Source organism: Myotis yumanensis, unplaced genomic scaffold (genome assembly GCF_028538775.1).
Source record: "Myotis yumanensis isolate MYYU_CA2020_CCGP unplaced genomic scaffold, mMyoYum1.0.hap1 SCAF_3, whole genome shotgun sequence".
NCBI classification, from domain to species: domain Eukaryota; kingdom Metazoa; phylum Chordata; class Mammalia; order Chiroptera; family Vespertilionidae; genus Myotis; species Myotis yumanensis.
The window spans coordinates 210,963,712-210,985,559 of record NW_027223754.1 but is presented as its reverse complement, the minus strand read 5'-3'; the positions used below and the strand labels follow the sequence as shown (position 1 = coordinate 210,985,559).

Sequence of the window (21,848 nt, the reverse complement as noted above, 5' to 3'; positions counted from 1 at the left end):
TGTCTTCTGTCCCTGCGTGGTCATAAGACATTGCCATATGGCTGTTAAGTCCTACAGACACCCGCACCGCCCCCGCCACCCCAGCAGTCTGAGCCCAGCACCTGCCTGCTGCTGTGTTTGTTATCCCTCCAGTTTGAACCTTGGGCATGTCTTACTTGCTTGCTGTTTGGCTGTACATTTGGTCTGACGTTTCTAGGTGTTTTGTTGAGGGAGGATTTCCAGTCCCTCTGGTATGCCATATTGCATGAAATAGAAGTCTCTCACTCCCCAAGTGATAATATTCTACTCTGAAATACTAGGAATGAGAGAAGAACTATATTAGTCAGGGTCCTGGTAGGAAACAGATGGCACACTCAAACTGGGGAATTTGAGGAGCGTTTAATTATATCATTCATCTTGGGTTCATTCAGGAAGGGAGAAGCTTTCCATGCCAGGTCTGAAGAGTTTTGATAGAGGGATTAAGGGCTTACCCATCCCTTGGAAGGTCAGGGAAGCTGCTCCTGAGTATCTGAGACGAAAGCACCCGGGGAAGCCACGGTGCGCCTGTGCCTGCTGCAGCTGCCTCTGGGTGTGTCAGCCTCCCTTCCTCTGCCTTCCAAATCGTTCTGGTGCTTCTCTGCCAGCTCTAACCAGGACCATGCTGGAAAGGGTTCTGGAAAGGTAGCTCCCAGCTCCTGATCTGCAGAGGAGAACTTAGAAAGAGGGTGATCACGATGCTGCTGAGTTGACCAGTGCAGAACTGGGACCGTTTATAAAAGGTGGTCAGGGTTAAGGGACACTAGGCGAGCAATAGCAGGAATTGTTATTATCCACAGGCCTGAAAGGCAAGAGGAGGAAGAGTTCCTGTAGTCTGGAGAAGGTGGCTAGCTATTTACTAATAAGTTGCCCCACCAGAGGGTAGCCGTCAGCCAGCCTCAGGGGCTGCAGGGTAGGAGCCAGAAGAGTGAATTCCTCCTCCTCACTCTCCTCCTGCCTTTTCCCAACCAAACTGGGCCAGATGCCAGAGGGGCAGCAGAGCCTTTTGACAATCTCTGTGGTGCCCCCTCCCGGAGCATAGAGTAGAAAGGAGATGGGTGGGGAGTGAGACTGGAGGGCAAAGAGAAAAACCCACCAGGCGATAACTAGAAGCATATGTGTTGTTGTTGTTTTAAGAGAGAAAGAGGAACATCAATTTGTTGTCCCACTTATTTATGCATTTGTTGGTTGAATCTTACATGTGCCTTGGCCCGGGATTGAACCTGCAACCTGGGCATATCGGTATGATGCTCGAACCAACTGGGCTATCTGGCCAGGGCTGCATATATATTGTTAATGTCTTGAGGACTGAAGCATTCCTTCAGGGCAAAGAAGGAGAATGAGCACAAAATCATTGGTTAAACCTGAAATGAAAGAGGAAGTGGGCCCCAGCTAGTTTTGCTCAGTGGATAGAGCGTCGGCCTGTGGACTGAAGGGTCCCAGGTTCAATTCCGGTCAAGGGCACATGCCCGGATTGCAGGCTCGATCACCAGTAGGGGATGTGCAGGAGGCAGCCATTTAGTGATTCTCTCTAATCATTGATGTTTCTGTCTCTCTCTTCCTCTCCCTTCCTTTCTGAAATCAACAAAAATATATTTAATTTTTTTTTTAAAAAAAAAAAGAGGAAGCGGGTCCTTGAAAAGCTCTCTCCAGGAAACTGCCTTGAGGACAGTTTGGAGAACTTTGTGGAGGGGAGTGGGGTGATGTCCGACCTGTGAAGGAAGAAGACAAAGGAAGCTGCTGCTGGTTTCCTGTAGACAGCAAGGCCCCGTGCTAGGAGGGAGACGCGGCTGCAGTGGTTGTCGTGAGGTCATGTGGACTCTGGGCCGGCGAACGTAAAGGCACTAAGTTCTGGACCTCACTTACTAGTCACCGCCAGAGGCTTTCTGATACCATTCAGAAAGTTAGGAAAGTGTGAGAAGACCAGGAAAGGGAAATCAGGCCAAGGGAGAGTTGGGGAGGGAGGTGCATTGGTAACCTCATTTGCAGAGTATGTATACAGATTCCAGTGGGTGACCTACTTCCTTTGAAGTGTCAGATTTTAACTACATCTGTATTCATTTAAACAAAGAAATTCAGGCAGTTGTCATTATTAATCACAATGCTTTAAAACTGATTACACTGATGCTTTGCTTTATTGAAATTGGGATAGTATTGGAATGATCTATTTAGTAGCTTGTTTTATATGCTAATGTTTAAAATTACAGTTACTCTGGGTTTACATTCTTTTTTTAAAAAAATATATTTTATTGATTTTTTACAGAGAAGAAGGGAGAGAGATAGAGAGTTAGAAACATCGATGAGAGAGAAACATCGACCAGCTGCCTCCTGCACGCCCCCCAGTGGGGATGTGCCCGCAACCAAGGTACATGCCCTTGACCGGAATCGAACCCGGGACCCCTGAGTCCGCAGGCCAATGCTCTATCCACTGAGCCAAACCGGTTTGGCTGGGTTTACATTCTTAAGTTCTGATATACTTGGTTTTCTAATTGCTTTACTTGGGACTCCTAAAAAAGATGGACTTGTACCCACTTTCTGGTGCTCAAATACTTCCTGTATGCTAAGAATATTTAGCTTGACTGGTACCTCACAGGAGGTACTTGGCTGTGGGTTTGTTTTTTGTTGTTGTTTTTTTCTCCATCTAGTCCATAAACCAGAACTATAACAACAGGGGGAGAAGAGCTGAGAACAGGCCTTCGAAGGAATTGTACCTAAATGTTTTCTTTTCTGGAGCTCGGGTTTTCTTAGGAAATAGGCGGCATAAGGTGGGACATACTGATGTTAAAGTGAGTTGTCCTTAGCTCTTAGGGCTCCTGTTTAGGAAAAATTTGGAGCAAATGGCAACATTGTTTATATACTTGAATTTTTCAGAAGCCTGATTTTATTTACAGAAGGATTAATTAAACAACCATGTATTAATTTATGGGGTGATTCTCTTTCTAGGAAGCTTTGCATTAAACTGCCAGACTTAGTCTTTTTGTTGGCTTTAAACCATCAGCCGCCTTTTATCATGTAGAGAAGACCAAAGGGAGAAAGAAGGACATATTTAAAAGGTATTGATAGTGGCCACCCACTTTCAAGGCCAACCTCAGACAGGACACGTGCCAACTGTCCCTATCGTAGACCCTCTGGGTCATGCAGTGCTAGGAACAAGGGGGCAGACTGCTGCTGCTCAGGAGTCATTGAACTCTGTGATTTGGTTTCCTCATCTGTGAAGTGAGGATAGTAGTGTTCTGTGCATTAATGGTTAGTGTGTGAGGTCGAACATTACAATAAGCTAGTGTCTGTTGCCAAGCGATTCATTGGAACCCAGAAAATAGTCTGTTGTGAAGGCATTTTGAAGAGGATGAGAAATGGTTTCCTTTAGATTCTGAGATTATTTGAATGTTTAAAGATGACTTTGGGTCATGTGATGATAATCAAACTTAATACCAAAGTAACAGCCCCTCGTCTACTTATTTTAGACGTAAGATATTTCAGGAAGAAGTGAGTCAAGCTTCTAGGGTTTGGAGTTACTGGCCATCTTCAGCCCTGATCCGTGTTTACTTTCTGAAGTCTCCTCATGGCTCTTATGTGGATTCAAGTTGGGTTTTTCCCCTTGGAACTGAACCTGGAGAATTTGATAGGCAAGCCTTCAGCATCTTCAGCTCTGCTTTTAGATCGACCATGTTCCATTTATATAAGTTCTGTCTAGTTCTTTAAGGCCTAGTTCTTGTACCATTTACTGGTTCACAAGAAGGCCTGCCGTGTGCTCCGTACTGTTTCAGTGACATGATAATGCAGCAAGGCTCAAAGTCTCTGCCCTTTAGGAAACTTATATTCTAGTGGGGAAGATACAGACAGTAGACACGTAGCATATCCGTGTCTGCTAGGAGTAAGTACTGGGGAGCACCTAACATGGGGGAAGGAGATTGGCAAAGCCTGGGCAAGGGTGTAGTTAGCTGTTTTTCAATAAAATGGCCAGGGAAAGCCTTACTAATCAGGTGACATTTGCTTAGAGACAAAGGAAGAGGGACAAGCCATGTGGCTATGGAGGAAGAGGAGCACAGGCAAGAACAAAGTTCCTGTGTAGAAATACCAGTGGCCCATCCCAGGAGCTAGGAGACAGTGTGGAATAGAGCAGAGCAGGGTAGGAGAGGCAGTCACAGAGGCAGTGGGGTGGGAGCCGGGCCTTCCAGGCCATCTTCACTTGGAATATGATGGGGCACCACTGCAGGGCTTGGACATGAGGGGCCTGACTTACGTTTTAAAAGTATCGCCACCTTTCTGCCAATAACTCCATTTTCAGCTCCCCCTGAGAGGGAACTAAGAAACTAACTTCATAAGCCATTGTAGAAAAATGTGTCCTAACTTACCCTAGCTCACGTGTGTTTCATAACTTCTTTTTTTTTTTAAATATATTTATTGATTTTGGAGAGGAGGAGAAGGAGGGAGAGAGAGAGCTAGAAACATCAACGATGAGAGAGAATCATTGATTGGCTGCCTCCTGCACACCCCACACTGGGGATCAAGCCCGCAACCTGGGCATGTGCCCAGTCTTGGAATCAAACTTTGACCTCCTGATTTATAGGTCAGCACTCAATGACCTGAGCAATGCCGGCCGAGTCATAACTTCTTTTTTAAATAATTGATTTTAAAGTCATTTGGAACAGTTTGGCCTTGTCTTATTCATCTCTGACTCTGAGAGAATTAGGCAGGCCCAGGCAAAAGACAAAGTAAAATCAGCTCTTGATTAACTGTTTAAAAAGAGCATTCTATTATGTGCTAATTACATTAGCAGAGGTATTACAAAGTGTTGACCCAATCAGGTGACTTTAGGAAGAGTCTAGGTCCTAGGCTTGATGAATTCTTCTTTATCTTTTGCTGTCCTCCAAAGTGACTGTTTCTACTCCCTCTTTTATAGTAATCACCATTAATAACTCTGATTGCCAAATAAAAACTATGTGGGGATCAGAGGTGCTGGAACGTCTTGCAGACCTCCAAAAAGAATCTTCAAGAATAGTCACGGCTATTTGACTTATGCAGCCTTGTCCTTTGTACCTGTGCATTGATGGATGGTTGAGGGGTGCCTTGGACACAGTTATGTGTCAAGAAGAGGTTACCCTTCCTTAAGTTTGTGTGGCTGACTGCAGTGAGGCACCCCTGTGGTAGCTGGGAATTACAGTGACCTGCTGTAACACGCATTCGGATACAAGGGATTGACCAGTTCTCTGGCCAGTCCATTTCTCAAATTCCAGGAGGAGTTAGGCAGTGGAATAGCATCATTATTTTTTAGACTCTTCAGTTCAGTAACCAGTCTAATAACATGAAAGCAAATAAATGAAAGTGTTCTTCTCATCCCTCCCCACCATAACTGGAAAATATTTTAAAATTGCTGTTTTTTAATTGAGAGTAATAACACAGTCCTATATTTTTACCCAGTTGAATTGGAGGGGGCTCATTTATTTTTGGGGGGGGGGGGGCTCATTTAATAATGAGGTTTTTACTGTATTGAATTTGTTTTTACCCAGAGTGCTTCTTTTCATACTAGCATAGACTTCTGCCTCACTCTTTAGACCATTTCTCTGCATATTTTCATTTTCAGAAATGGATAGGTTAAGAAATAAAAGGAGATGAAATTCAAACCAGTCAGTTTCATCTGGACAGCTGGGTTATCATAGCCCCTCCATCACCTAGACTTGATTTATTTGTACTAGGAGGACGCATGTCTCACTCTCTTTTTTTTTCCTTTCATTTCCAGGAGGGCTGTTGGCCCGCCACTGTGCTGTTGAACAGTATGCAGTCCTTTCGGGAGCAAAGCAGTTACCACGGAAACCAGCAGAGCTACCCACAGGAGGTACACAGCTCCTCCCGGCTAGAAGAGTTCAGCCCTCGCCAGGCCCAGATGTTCCAGAATTTTGGGGGCGCAGGTGGTAGCAGTGGCAGCAGTGGCAGCAGCAGTGGTGGTGGGCGGCGAGGGACAGCAGCGGCTGCAGCAGCAATGGCTAGCGAGACCTCTGGCCATCAAGGCTACCAGGGTTTCAGGAAAGAGGCTGGAGACTTCTACTACATGGCAGGCAACAAAGACCCCGTGGCGGCAGGCACCCCGCAGCCTCCTCAGCGAAGGCCTTCTGGGCCTGTGCAGAGCTATGGACCCCCCCAGGGGAGCAGCTTTGGCAATCAGTATGGGAGTGAGGGTCATGTGGGCCAGTTTCAAGCACAGCACTCTGGCCTTGGTGGTGTGTCTCATTATCAGCAGGACTACACGGGGCCTTTCTCTCCAGGGAGTGCTCAGTACCAGCAGCAGGCATCCAGCCAGCAGCAGCAGCAGCAGCAAGTCCAGCAGCTGAGACAACAGCTTTACCAGTCCCATCAGCCTCTGCCACAAGCCACTGGCCAGCCAGCGTCAGGCTCGTCCCATCTGCAGCCAATGCAGAGGCCCTCAACTCTGCCATCCTCTGCCGCTGGTTACCAGTTACGAGTGGGTCAATTTGGCCAGCACTACCAATCTTCTGCCGCCTCCTCCTCCTCCTCCTCCTCCTTCCCGTCACCGCAGCGTTTCAGCCAGTCTGGCCAGAGCTATGATGGCAGTTACAGTGTGAATGCTGGATCCCAGTATGAAGGGCATAATGTGGGTTCTAACGCACAGGCTTATGGTTCACAATCAAATTACAGCTATCAGCCTCAATCTATGAAAAATTTTGAACAAGCAAAGATTCCACAAGGAACCCAGCAGGGGCAGCAGCAGCAGCCACAGCAGCAGCAGCCACAGCAGCAGCCTCAGCAGCAGCAGCCTCAGCAGCAGCAGCAGCAGCAGCAGCACGCTCCACAGCACGTGATGCAGTACTCCAACGCTGCCACCAAGCTGCCCTTGCAGAGCCAAGTGGGGCAGTACAACCAGCCCGAGGTTCCTGTGAGATCCCCCATGCAGTTCCACCAGAACTTCAGCCCCATTTCTAACCCTTCCCCAGCTGCCTCTGTGGTTCAGTCTCCAAGCTGTAGCTCGACCCCATCTCCTCTTATGCAGAGTGGGGAGAATCTCCAGTGCGGGCAAGGCAGTGTGCCCATGGGTTCTAGAAACAGAATCCTACAGTTAATGCCTCAGCTCAGCCCAACCCCATCGATGATGCCCAGTCCTAATTCTCATGCTGCTGGCTTCAAAGGGTTTGGACTAGAAGGAGTGCCAGAAAAGCGCCTGACAGACCCTGGGTTGAGTAGTTTGAGTGCCCTGAGTACTCAAGTGGCCAATCTTCCTAATACTGTCCAGCACATGCTACTTTCTGATGCCCTGACACCTCAGAAGAAGACCTCCAAGAGGCCCTCCTCTTCCAAGAAAGCAGACAGCTGCACAAACTCTGAAGGCTCCTCCCAGCCTGAAGAACAGCTGAAGTCCCCCATGGCAGAGTCACTGGATGGAGGCTGCTCCAGCAGTTCTGAGGACCAAGGCGAGAGAGTCAGGCAGCTGAGTGGTCAGAGCACTAGCTCTGACACCACCTATAAGGGTGGAGCCTCAGAGAAAGCCGGCTCCTCCCCAGCACAAGGCGCTCAGAATGAAGCCCCCAGACTCAGTGCCAGTCCTGCAGCCAGAGAAGAGGCGGCCTCGCCAGGTGCTAAGGACACGCCATCATCATCCGAGGGCAACCCAAAAGTCAATGAGAAGACCATTGGGGTGATTGTCTCCCGGGAAGCCATGACGACTCGGGCAGAAAAGCCTGGTGGGCAAGATAAAGGCTCTCAAGAGGATGATCCCACAGCCACTCAAAGGCCACCCAGCACGGGTGGGCCCAAGGAAATCAGTCATGCATCAGTTCCACAGCCAGAGCCTCCGGGAGGAGGGGGCAAAGGAAACAAGAGTGGCGATAACCCCAACCACAATGGAGAGGGCAATGGCCAGAGCGGGCACCCCACAGTAGGCCCTGGCTTCATAGGCAGAACTGAGCCTAGCAAATCTCCCGGAAGCCTGCGCTATAGTTACAAAGACAGCTTTGGGTCAGCCATGCCAAGAAGTGTCGGTGGCTTTCCTCAGTATCCTACAGGACAAGATAAGGGGGATTTCACTGGCCATGGGGAGCGGAAGGGTAGAAATGAGAAGTTCCCCAGCCTCCTGCAGGAAGTGCTTCAGGGTTACCACCACCACCCTGACAGGAGATACTCTAGGAGTACTCAGGAGCATCAGGGCATGGCTGGTGGTCTAGAAGGAACCTCGAGGCCTAATGTCTTAATTAGTCAAACCAATGAATTAGCTAGCAGGGGCCTTTTGAACAAAAGCATTGGGTCCCTATTAGAAAACCCCCACTGGGGCCCCTGGGAGAGGAAATCAGGCAGCTCAGCTCCAGAAATGAAACAGATCAATTTGGCTGACTATCCAATTCCCAGAAAGTTTGAAATAGAGCCTCAGTCATCAGCCCATGAGCCCGGGGGTTCCCTCTCCGAAAGAAGATCAGTGATCTGTGACATTTCTCCACTAAGACAGATTGTCAGGGACCCGGGGGCTCACTCGCTGGGGCACATGGGTGCTGACACCAGACTTGGGAGGAATGAACGTCTCAATCCAAGTTTAAGTCAGTCGGTCATTCTTCCAGGTGGTTTGGTGTCCATGGAAACAAAACTAAAATCCCAGAGCGGGCAGATAAAAGAGGAAGACTTTGAGCAATCCAAATCCCAAGCTAGTTTCAACAACAAGAAATCTGGAGACCACTGCCATCCTGCTAGCATCAAGCACGAGTCTTACCGAGGCAATGCCAGCCCTGGAGCTGCCGCCCATGACTCCATCTCAGACTATGGCCCTCAGGACAGCAGACCCACGCCCATGCGGCGGGTCGCTGGCAGAATGGGTGGTCGGGAGGGCATGAGGGGTCGGTCCCCTTCTCAGTATCATGACTTTTCAGAAAAACTGAAGATGTCTCCCGGGAGGAGCAGGGGCCCAGGGGGAGACCCTCATCACATGAACCCACATATGACCTTTTCAGAGAGGGCCAACCGGAGTTCATTACATGCTCCCTTTTCTCCCAACTCGGAAAGCCTGGCCTCTGCGTATCACACAAACACGCGGGCTCATGCTTATGGGGATCCCAGTGCAGGTTTGAATTCTCAGCTCCATTACAAGAGGCAGATGTACCAACAGCAACAAGAGGAATATAAGGACTGGAGCAGCAGCTCTGCTCAGGGAGTGATCGCCGCGGCCCAGCACAGGCAGGAGGGGGCCCGGAAGAGCCCAAGGCAGCAGCAGTTCCTGGACAGAGTGCGGAGCCCTCTGAAAAATGACAAAGATGGTATGATGTATGGCCCACCGATGGGGACTTACCATGACCCCAGCGGTCAGGAAGGGCGCTGCCTCATGTCTAGTGATGGTCTGTCTAACAAAGGCATCGAATTGAAGCATGGCTCCCAGAAGTTACAGCAAGAATCTTGTTGGGATCTTTCTCGGCAGACTTCTCCAGCCAAAAGCAGCTGCCCTCCAGGAATGTCCAATCAAAAAAGATATGGACCACCCCATGAGACCGATGGGCATGGACTGGCTGAGTCTACACAGTCATCCAAGCCTAGCAATGTTATGCTGAGGCTTCCAGGGCAAGAGGATCATTCTTCTCAAAACCCCCTCATCATGAGGAGGCGTGTCCGTTCTTTTATCTCTCCCATTCCCAGTAAAAGACAGTCACAAGACTCGAAAAACAGCAACATTGAAGATAGAGGACGCCTCCTTCACCCATCAAAAGAAGGCGCTGATAAAGCGTTCAATTCCTATGCCCATCTTTCTCACAGCCAGGACTTCAAGTCCATCCCCAAGAGAGAATCCGCCAAGGACCTCACAAGTTCAGACAATAGAAATTGCCCTCCTGTTACCCTCACAAGTCCTGCTAAGACCAAAATCCTGCCCCCACGCAAAGGACGGGGACTGAAATTGGAAGCTATAGTTCAGAAGATCACTTCCCCAAATATTAGGAGAAGTGCGTCCTCGAACAGTGCAGAGGCTGGGGGAGACACAGTCACTTTGGATGACATACTGTCTTTGAAGAGCGGCCCTCCTGAAGGTGGGAGTGTTGCTGCTCAGGAGGCCAAGATGGAGAAGAGAAAGGGTGAGGTGGTATCTGACCTGGTCTGTCCAACAAACAAGGAGCTGAACATAGAAAAGCCTCTTGCAAGGTCTTCAGAGGAGTGGCGTGGCAGTGGGGACGACAAAATGAAGACTGAGACACACCCAGATACGGTCACTGCTGGAAAGGAACCCCCTGGTGCCATGACATCCGCAACCTCACAGAAACCTGGGAGTAACCAAGGGAGACCAGATGGTTCCCTGGGTGGGGCAGCGCCTTTAATCTTTCCTGACTCAAAGATTGTACCTGCAGCTGGCGGACTGGCCCCTGAGGCAAATCCGAAGGCTGAAGAGAAGGAGACCGATGCAGTGACGATTTCCCCCAAACCAGAGGGTTTCCCCCCAAAGGGGTACTTCCCTTCAGGAAAGAAGAAGGGGAGGCCCATTGGTAGTGTGAATAAGCAAAAGAAACAGCAGCAGCCACCACCTCCACCCCCTCAGCCCCCCCAGATACCAGAAGGTTCTGCGGATGGAGAGCCAAAGCCAAAAAAGCAGAGACAAAGGAGGGAGAGAAGGAAGCCTGGGGCACAGCCAAGGAAGCGGAAAACCAAACAAGCAGTTCCCATCGTAGAACCCCAAGAACCTGAGATCAAACTAAAGTATGCCACCCAGCCACTGGATAAAAGTGATGCCAAGAACAAGTCTTTTTTCCCTTATATTCATGTAGTAAATAAGTGTGAACTTGGAGCCGTTTGTACAATCATCAATGCTGAAGAAGAAGAACAGACCAAATTGGTGAGGGGTCGGAAGGGGCAGAGGTCTCTGACCCCGCCACCCAGCAGCACTGAGAGCAAGGCGCTCCCAGCCTCGTCCTTCATGCTGCAGGGACCTGTGGTGACCGAGTCTTCTGTGATGGGCCACCTGGTTTGCTGTCTGTGTGGCAAGTGGGCCAGTTACCGGAACATGGGTGACCTCTTTGGACCCTTTTATCCCCAAGATTATGCAGCCACTCTCCCGAAAAACCCACCTCCTAAGAGGGCCACGGAAATGCAGAGCAAAGTTAAGGTACGGCACAAAAGCGCTTCCAACGGCTCCAAGACGGACACTGAGGAGGAGGAGGAGCAGCAGCAGCAGCAGAAGGAGCAGAGGAGCCTGGCCGCCCACCCCAGGTTTAAGCGGCGGCACCGCTCGGAAGACTGTGGTGGAGGCCCTCGGTCCCTGGCCCGGGGGCTTCCCTGTAAAAAAGCAACCACAGAGGGCGGCAGCGAAAAGACTGTTTTGGACTCAAAGCCCTCTGTGCCCACCACTTCAGAAGGTGGCCCTGAGCTGGAGTTACAAATCCCTGAACTACCTCTTGACAGCAATGAATTTTGGGTCCATGAGGGCTGCATTCTCTGGGCCAATGGAATCTACCTGGTCTGCGGCAGGCTCTACGGCCTGCAGGAAGCGCTGGAAATAGCCCGAGAGATGGTGAGTACGAGAAATTCTTACCAGCTTGCTCTTTATCTTCTTTTTGGTTCTATTTCTTCCACCTTTACCTATTTTAGCCTTACTGTTTTAGTCTTAATATCATGTTGTAATTCCTCCAGATTAAAGCCGCTAGGCCCAAATGATGGGCAGAAATTTGGAAGATTTATTTAACTTCTGATTTTATCAATAATATGTGTTTATAGTTTACAAAGTCACGCTAGTGCAATACAGCTTATTAAAATAGACGTCCTCCGGCCCTCCTGAGATAGACTTCTGATTCATTCCTCTGCTGGTTTCCTGTTTCTAAATAATAAGCTTCTGCTATTTGTGTTATTTATTGATCCATTTTTCAACATCTAATACTTATGAAGTATGCTATAGCTATATATCCTTTTTTCTAAAACTTCTCATATCTCTAAAATTACTAATTCATGTTATTATTTGCTTTTTATTTTTTTTGGACCACATCTCTCTAATTTAAACTTTGCCATTGAAATGTTTTTCTTTAGGTCTGTTTCATAACTATTATACTAGGGTGTTCGTCACCATTATTTGTTTCTTCCCCCTAGTAGGTGCTCTTTCCTGAATCCTGTATTTTTGCCTTTCTTAGCTGGACTTTTACTTAATGGAGTGTATAATCCTTTAGCAATTTCCTGAGAAAGGGTGCATGGGAAGTACATATGTTGAGATTTTGCCTACTGAAAATGTCATTATTCAGTCATGTTTAATTGAAGATTGGTTGGGTATAGAATTCTAGATTTGAAATCATTTTCTCTTACTATCTTGGTGTCATGACTGCTGGCTTGTCCTGTAGCTTCTAGGGTTGCAGTTGAGAGGACAAGAGGAGTGTTTTTTGTTGTTGTTGGTTTTGGGGTTTTTTTTAATTGGTTGATTGGTTTTACAGAGAGAGGAAGGGAGGGAGAAGTAGAAACATCGATTTGTTGTTCCACTTATTTATGCATTCATTGATTGATTCTTATTTATCCCCTGACTGGGATCGAACCCGAAACCTATCAGGAAGCATATCAGGACGGCACTCTAACAACTGAGCTACCCAGCCAGGGCCTGGAGTTCTGATTTTCATTTGTTATATGTGTGTTCTGTCTTCTCCCTGGGAAGGTTTGAGCATCTTCTCATGTTCCCTTGGGGTCTGACATCTCAGAACAATAGGCGATGAGGTCAGTCTTTATTCATTGTGCTGGCTACTCTGTGAGGTTTAGCCACCTGTAAACTCATGCCTTTCAGTTTGGGAAGTTTGTCGTGTGTTATTTCTTGCATGATTTCTTTCCCTCTGTCTTCTCTGTTCTCTCTTTCTGGAATTCCTGTTAATTAGGTGTATTGTACCTTCTGAGTTGATCCTCTGGCTTTATCTTTTCTCTCCTGTTCTGTGTTCTCTCTGCCTTTTTGTTCTAATTTTTTCATGTTTTCTTAAATTTTTATCATCTAACCTTTTAGTTATCTTAATTTCTGATATCTTGGAGAGCTTTCTCTTTTCTGAATATCCCTCTAAAGCAGTGGTTCTCAACCTTGGCTGCACATTAGAATCACCTGGGAATCTTTTTAAAAACCTGATTTCTGGGCCTCATCCTCCGGAAATTCTTTCTTTGTTACTAATGTTGTGGCCCAGAAATCAGGATTTTAAAAAGATTCCCAGGTGATTCTAATGTGCAGCCAAGGTTGAGAACCACTGCTCTAAAGAGACAGTTACCTGGTTGAATTGGGCTGAGTTAGGGATCCAACTCCTCTTACAAACTCTGAGTTAATGCTCTGGTTGCCAGCCCCATCTTACAGCACCCACTTTCTGAGACACTGCTTTCTCAGGATCTGTGCCACAAAGGGCTGGCTTTCTAGGGACCCCTCTACTGCACTCATTCTCTCTGCTTCCTTTCTGTCTGCTGATTCACTTATTCTTTGTCTATTCTATTTCCAGCTTCCAGAATTTGGACATCTTTTTTTAAATCTTTATTGTTGAAAGTATTACATGTGTCCCCTTATTCCCCCCCATTGACCCCTCCTGCCCACCCCCACCCAGGCCTTCACCACCGTATTGTCTGGGTCCATGGGTTATGCATGTATGCATACAAGGTCTTTGTTTGATTACCTTCCACCCACCCACCCACCTCTCCCCCGCCTTCCCTCTGAGATTCCACACTCTGTTCCATGCTTCCATGTCTCTGGATCCACTCCATTCATCAGTTTATTTTGTTAATTAGATTCCACTTATGAGTGAGATCATGTGATACTTGTCTTTGAGTTATTTTACTTAGCATAATACTCCACAGAATTTGGACATCTCTTGTGTGTTGTTTCCTCTCCCATTCTTCATGTCCTCATGAATTTGTCTTAAAAGTTTATCCCTGTATTTTTGTGGGAGGGAAACTGATGTGTAAGTGAATGGTTTGAACTACAATATTTAATTAGATGAGAGATTTTTTTGTATTAATTTATATTTAAAACTTATAGTTGACAATTATACAGATGACTTTCAATCATAATAAGAATTTTATCAGCCAGAATCATAGTATTCTTGGACACTTTTTACTGTCCTCTCCCACCCTTTTATCATTGAATTATCCCCAGAATTTTTAGCAGTGTTTGATAAAAAAGGAATACTCAAACTATAGTTAAAATGTAATTAATGTGAAATTTATATATTTTTTAAATTCGAGCATTCTAATTGTAACACAAGGGGCTTGTCTTTCCCACATGTTCTTTCTTCTGTTTCCTTCCCTGTCTCCATTGTTGATGTCACTCCAACCCCAAGTTTGAAATAGATTTACTTCTTAGACACAGTGACATATTAAAATGCAAAAGTCTTAAAGTGATACAACATTTAAGATGCTAAAGTACAAAATTCTCCAAAATAGTCAAGTCTAAGCACTCAATAATCCATTAATCATCATCTTGTCCCATTTCATGACCTGCTTGCCAATTTTCCTCTAGAAAGTTAAAATATTTGGTGGGTTGGTTTGTTCTGTTTATTTGTTACTTTTTGGTGTATGTCATGTCCATCCATCAGTGTTTTCTTCATTACAACATAGATTATTATTATCTCTTAGAGCAGCGGTTCTCAACCTGTGGGTCGCGACCCCTTTGGGGGTCGAACGACCCTTTCACAGGGGTCGCCTAAGACCATCCTGCATCAGATATTTACATTACGATTCATAACAGTAGCAACATCAGTTATGAAGTAGCAATGAAAATAATTTTATGGTTGGGTCACAACATGAGGAACTGTATTTGAAGGGCCAGAAGGTTGAGAACCACTGTCTTAGTATAAACTTTTGAACATTCTATAAAAATAATGGGTAACCAGTAATCGGGCTAATTCCTGCCTAGCAAAGCCTTCGATCCTGTGTCTCAATCAAAGTCTAGTTTATAGGAAGTAGAAGGTACTCAACAATGATGTGACCACCCTAAGTCACAATTCCCATCATCCCCAAAGGTTGGTAAACAGTGGAGCTTGCATTTTTAAATTCCTAATCAGGAATCCATGTCTTCAGAAAGTGACAATTTAGTCTATTACTTGTCAGCTTTGATCCTAAAATAAAATCTGGAATGTTATAATTGGAACATATCCACTGAATATGATAAATCGGTCTTTTTCTAACCCATCCCCCATAACCTGCATTGACTAACTGGTTAAAATAACATGAAGCATTTTGGGTACAGAACATTGAAAATAATTTTTTTGTTTTTTAAAATATTAATTGCTGCCTCACCTGTTTCATAAGTGCTTCAAATTAATCATGTGTTCTAAGGAATAAAAAGTTGGAATGCTTTATTTAAAGGTAAAAGGTATAAAAATGGGTATTTCTGTTCCTACAATTCTATAGAATAGAGTCTCTACACCTAGATGTTTTAGTTTTCAGATAGCTCCATCAGGGCTGCAAATTCTACCATCTCCTTTAATGACAGGTTTCAGAACACAAACAGTTGAGCAATATTTTTTTTTAAATAAATATAATTGATGTATAACATTATATTAGTTTCATGACCAATCTTAAATCTCATATTGCAGCTTTCAGCTTATTACTTTACTAGAGGCCTGGTGCACGGATCCGTGCACATTGAAAGGAAATTAATTAGAAGGTGGCCAGCGGGGTGGGACTGGGCGAGACGGGCCAGACACGCGCTGGAGCCAACCGCCCATGGTCCCACCCCAGCTGGCCGCACCTGGAGTGGCGCCAGGGCTCGAAGGGCATCTGCAGAGTGAGTGGGGTCCCTCGGCCTGGCCTGTGGGGATCAGTCCGACATCCCCTGAGGGGTCCCAGAGTGTGAGAGGGCACTCTGCAAAGTTGCTGTCGCTCAGCAGCTTCTGCGTTGAGCGTCTGCCCCCTGGTGGTCAGTGTGCATCATACCTACCAGCTGGTCAGCCAGTCGCTTAGCCTTTTATATAGACAGATACTACAGGCCCAGTACACGGGATTTGTGCAATGGTGGGGGCGTGGCCTGCAGGGATCGGCTGCTGTGGGAGTGTCACTTGTCCTGGTCTGCCTAGCGGCTATGGACCTGCCCTCTGAGCGGCTGCTCCCAGGTCTGGCATCTTCTGTGGAGCTGGAGCACTCGCCTCTCCAGGGGACCGGTCAAGGCCGGGCCCAGGTTCAATAGCACTGAGAGGTGACGGAGTAGACCTCAGTCCCACCACAGTCACAAACTTGCCTCCCAACCTCTGGGGTCAGCTCCAGGAGCCTGGTGGCGGCCTGTGGGCGTCTGGAGGAGGAGGTGGCAGGGAGTGAGGAGTAGGAGCCTGGGGCGAGGAGGCAACGATCACAGCCCAGGTTCCTGCTCATCGGCCCCGGGGTTCACAGCAGGAGCAGCTGCTCATCCTGGTCAGCCGAGCGGTGCTCCCACTGTGGTGGCGCATTGACCACCAGGGGGCAGCTTCTGCATTTAGCGTCTGCCCCCTGGTAGTCAGTGCACATCATAATGTCTGGTCTACCAGTCGTTCTGGTCATTCCGCCATTTGGTCCCTGGACTTTTATTATATTAAGAGGATTGTACCTACTCACTTTGCCACTGCCCTTTAAAAACATTAACTTTCTCTTTCCTCAAGTCTATTCTATTTATTTTACTTCCCTCTTTTAGAATAGACTGCTGGCTTTTATGTTGAATTTAATTTTTTAAAAGACTACCACATCTGTTTTATTCTCCCAAGCCACCCAGTGAGATAGGAAGGGAGAACATACCATTCCATTACCCTTAGAATAAAGGAAGACTCAACTTTAGTGACATACGCTCAGACTTAGTGATGTGTTGATTTTAAAAATGGTTTAAAAAGTTATGCTTCTTGGCTCTTTGAGCTGATGTTCCACTATGACTACAAGATCCTTTTCTGTTATGCTTAGCTTTTATTCTAATGTACTCAAGAACAGATTAAAATTACACTAACTTGCCTTCTTTTATTTAATTTGATTGATGACGTTTCAAATTGTCAAGGTCGTTTGAGTCTGGTTTTATCTTAGATTTTAGCAGATGCATCCAATTTTGGTCTGTTTAATAAGCATGCTCTCAATCCTATTATGTTGAGATAAGGCCACATATATTTTATTAGAGACCCATTTTGGCCTATGTATTTATCAGGTGTTTTGACAAGCATGATATAACAAAATAATATGGAGTACTCAAGAGACAGTGGCTCCTCTTCCTATAAGTGTAACACTACTCTGAAAATTGCTGAAAACGAAATTCTTGTACATACAGTCTTCACTCTCCTTCCTTTTCTGAGTGTAGGACTTAATCCATTTACTTCTGTGCAGTCCTCTTTGGTTTTGTCTAACTTTGACCTCTGCTTACTTATCTTGGTGTAATTTTATATGTGAATCCACAGTGACCTCTGGCATGGATGGTGTGACAGAGTTAGTTGCTTCTAAAAGGCATACATGTGACTTGGTATGTAAAAATTACCTTTGACACATTTAGGAATGCGAGGCCTTGAGGATTGTGGCATCAGACAGGGACCTGGTAACCATGGATCTCTGGTGTGTCCCTTGACAGCACAGCCCAGCTTTGCCTGTACTTGTTCCAGTCCCTCCTCCCCCACCAGGCTGACAGCACCATGCAGAATTTTTCGTCTTTTTTTTACCCCACAGTATATGTTAAAGAACTGGTTTTAGTTAAAAAAAAAAAAAAAAAAAATGGGGTCAGTGTATTAAAAATAATACTTAAAGTGTATTTTTAATACAAGTTTAAATAATGGAAAAAATTTATCTCCCCCAAGCTAACAGCCTAACATCCTCCTTGATTTACTTCACATTGTGACAAAAATATTATTTGACAAGCATAAAAGTATTAATACATTGATTACATTACTAAAATGTTACCGCATGTTAAAACAACAAAAAAGGTCAGTTCTCCTTCCTGGTTATCTGTAAAATAAAGGATTTATCCTAGATGCTCCGTGAATTCCCATCTATGTTGTGCTCAAGTTAGAAGCCTAGCAAGGATGCTGATACCAGCATCCTGTTCTTCACTCCAGTGTCCCTCTCCCTCTCCCACCTCCCATACAGATGCCCCACAGTGACCTCTGCTGGACTCCCTCTCCCCTCGCCCTCCCTCTCACAGTCCCACACTCTTCCTTCCCCTCCCGCGTCTTTACTCTCTCTCCCTCCCTCACCTGCCCTTCCCTGGCAGTCACTTGGTCTTTGTTATCAGAGCTCACACTTCTGTCACAGCCTGTCTGCATTACACATCAAGGCACCCAGGCCTGCTCACCTCTGTTCCCATGACTGTTAGCTATAGCGGAAAGTTGTGTAATTATCTACTACCTCTTGCTCTCAACAGTTATCTCTTCTTTTTTATCACTACACGATGACCTTGAGACTAAACTCAAAATTTGGCTTTTCTAAATTCTAAGGAATCTCATGTGAAATTTGCAGTTTTGAATTTTATTTTTTATATTACCTTACAGAATAAATCATGACAAATTGTAAGACTTAATTTTCCTACAATGTTTATTTCTTTTAGGTGTAGAGAGATCATTCCTGTAATGTAAACTAGTTATCGCTAATATGTTAAAAGAGCCAACAAGGTCTCCCTAGTCAGTTGCTCAGTGGTTAGAGCATCAGCCCTCAGTCTGAAGGGTCATGGGTTCGATTCATGTCAAGGGCACATACCTCGGCTGTAGGCTCGATCCCCAGTGGCAGAGGATGACAGAGTCCTTGCTAGAAAACCACTAAAAATCTGAAGTTGGTGCCTGTGTCACTCAGTGGTTAGAGCGTCAGCCCATGAACCTTAAGGGTCAAGGTTTGATTCCCAGTCAGGGGTGTGTACCTGGGTTGCAGGTTCGATTCCCAGCCCTGGTTGGGGTGAATACTGGGGGCAACCAATCTCTCTCTTTCCCTCTCTCTCTCTCTCTCTCCCTCCCTCTCTCTCTTTTTCTCCCTCTCCCACATTTTACTACAACCTCAATGGCATTGGATGGTCTTAAATATATAATTCTTTTTAATTTTATTTCTTGTGTTGGTGATATTGCTATTGTTTCCTATTAATTTTAATGTTTTATGTGCATTGATTATTAATTTGGAATTTTAACATTTTTCCTCAATTTGCTGTCATTTTTCTGTGCATAGTTTTCCTAGTCTGAATAACTTCAATTGTCTAGAAAATTCAGATATGTGGAAGGCCTTTCTTCAGGAGTGCCCCCTAATAAGGCATTAGGAGAGCTCTGAGATCAGTGGTTTTCAACGTTGGCTGCACATTAGAATCACCTGGGAATCTTTTTAAAATCCTGATTTCTGGGCCTCATCCTCCGGAAATTCTGTTTCTTTGTTACTAATGTTGTGGCCCCACCCCATAACAAAGAAACAGAATTTCTGGAGGATGAGGCCCAGAAATCAGGATTTTTTAAAGATTCCCAGGTGATTCTAACGTGCAGCCAAGGTTGAGAGCCACTGTCCTAGAGGCTTTTGAGTGGAGGTCACTTTAAAAGGAACTAAGTACTGCCGGCTGGTGCCTGTTCTACAAGGTGTTCTCACATGTCATGTTAGTAAAGATGTGTCCAGTCACTGAGCGTGTTGGGGAGAAATGAAACTGAAGAGAAAATCCAACCCCATGTGACCCTGTTCCTGTTTGCCAGGAAAGTGGAGTGGTTTGGGCTGCATGCGCTTCTGAGAGGACACTGGATTTGAACGTGTTGCCAGCATACTGTTGTGAAGTCATGTGAGGTAGGAGAATAGAACTGAAGAACTGCCACAGAAGCGGATGTGTGTGACCAAGGTCAACAAAACAAATTTCTGCCTGAAACTATAAAGTAGCTTATGGAAAAAACTCACTCAGTCTCATCACCAAAACACTTTACATCTGACTTTTACACAGTGTCTTAGTGCTTATCCTGGTAGCTCTTTGTAAGGCACAGTCTGCCAGGGACCATCGCCGCGGGCCTACCTTCATTACAGTGGGCATCTGCACAAGGTTTCGTTGGTGGTGTATTTCAGTGTGTGCCTCTTGAGAGAAAAGTGTGAGGCTCGGGGTCCTAACACTGGTGATTGTTGTCCTAGACTGGCCATCTGGAGGACAGCCTCCACTTTGACTCAGAAGAAGCGAGAGAAACAGTTACTTTATGAGAACATGACCTAATGACTCAAAACACAAGTTCCAGATCTGTCCAGCTGCCCACTGGCCTCCCTCAAAACCAGTGTCCCCCACCTAGTTCCATGTCCTCTGCCCAACCAAAGACCTTGGAGCCATCTTAGACTCCTCTCCTTCCCCTGTTTCTCCCATCCAGGCAGTCACTGTATCCTGTTTTTATTTCCTATGTAACTCAAATCCCTTTCATCTTCACTGCCACCCAACTGGTCCAAACCAGCATCCTCTCTCATCACAGTAGCATCTTAATGGGTCTCCATACCCTTTAGTTTGAACACTCCCACTCCATCCTCTACTTTGAAGTGATCTTTCTAAAAACCCAAGTATGGCCATGCCAGTGCCGGCTTACACCCTGGTTTACTGGCACCCTGTCCTCGTTCATTCAGCCGTCTGGTTGGCATCTGTTAGGTGTCAGGAACAAATCACCAGGTCGCTGCCTTAGATTGGGAATCAGGTAGAGTGTGCTGAGGAGCTGAGATGGGAATAATGAGCCAGCCTGTGAGACTAGAGAGCGTTTTATTTTTATTTAGTTAGTTGTTATCCTTTTTTTTCTATTACAGTTCACAAGAGCACATTTTAATTTTCTTTTTTGACCATCACCCTAGAATATGTTCTTACTGATTTTGAGAGAGAAAAATATGGATGTGAGAGAGAAACATTGATTGGTTGCCTCCTGTATGTGCCCCAACTGGGATGGAACCTGAAACCTAGGTATGTGCCCCACAGGTATCAAACACGCAACCTTTTGATGTATGGGCAACAAACACTCCAACTAACTGAGCCACTTCGTCAGGGTGACAAGAGTGAATTTTAGACGGAGGGTACAGGGGCTGTAGGGACGATCAGAAACAAAGCAGTGTGGGGAGATGGTATTGAATAAGGGAGAGGGGAACGCAGCTGGAGAGGCGGATGCCTGTGGCCTGTGTGGGCGGGAGTGGAAACAGGTTTCTGGGTGAATGTGCCATTTCTTGAAATAGGAAGGCCTGCAGGAGGAACAGGTGTGATGGGGAAGTCAGGAAGTGTGTTATGTTCATGCGAAGTCTAAGGAGAGAAGTATGACTATTTTGGAATTAAGGAATTTCTGACAGTTTCTAAGCTTAGATCAGCACAGTGTGAGTGCTGCGAGGGGTAGGTCTATGTAAGCTCCCAGAGGCTGCGCTAACTTGCCCAAAGGGCCAGGTGAGTCAGGAAGGCTCATGGCGCTAATAACTGGACTCCTATCAGGTTGTTGTAAGGGAAAATGGGACATGTCATGACAGTCTATTGGCATTTAAAAATTGGAGGTGGGGGAGGTAAGTATTGAATTTGGTCAAGATTTCGAATCCTGGTCCTGTTACTTGCAAGTTTCCATTTTCTTTGGCTGTTGAAGTGAGGATTGGCCTCTTCCTGAGTATTTTCCTACTCTGGGATTAAGTTTCTAAAACAGAAAAAATGTCCATATCCATTGAAGATGGATTGAGCCAATAGTTCTTAAACTTTCTTGGGGATAAAAAACTCCTGGGCTGCTGCACATTGACTAAAATCAACTCTGAAAACTCTGTTTAACTAGTCAACTAAAGCTAGAGACAACCAAAGTTCGATCATAAGCTAGTCCAGCCGTGGGCAAACTACGGCCCGCGGGCTGGATCCGGCCGTTTGAAATGAATAAAACTAAAAAGAAAAAAAAAAAAAGACCGTACCCTTGTATGTAATGATGTTTACTTTGAATTTATATTAGTTCACACAAACACTCCATCCATGCTTTTGTTCCGGCCCTCCGGTCCAG

At 45.9% G+C, this 21,848-nt stretch overlaps 1 protein-coding gene across 5 annotated transcripts in view; it reads left to right on the top strand.

Annotated features, from left to right (window-relative positions):
- Positions 1 to 21,848, top strand: part of TCF20 (transcription factor 20) — a 161,625-nt gene that overhangs the window by 113,301 nt on the left and 26,476 nt on the right. For all 5 annotated transcript variants that reach the window (XM_070411237.1, XM_070411238.1, XM_070411236.1 and 2 more), the window contains one exon: positions 5,756 to 11,497. In XM_070411237.1, the coding sequence (XP_070267338.1) occupies positions 5,756 to 11,497 (5,742 nt within the window). The remainder of the gene's footprint in view (positions 1 to 5,755; positions 11,498 to 21,848) is intronic.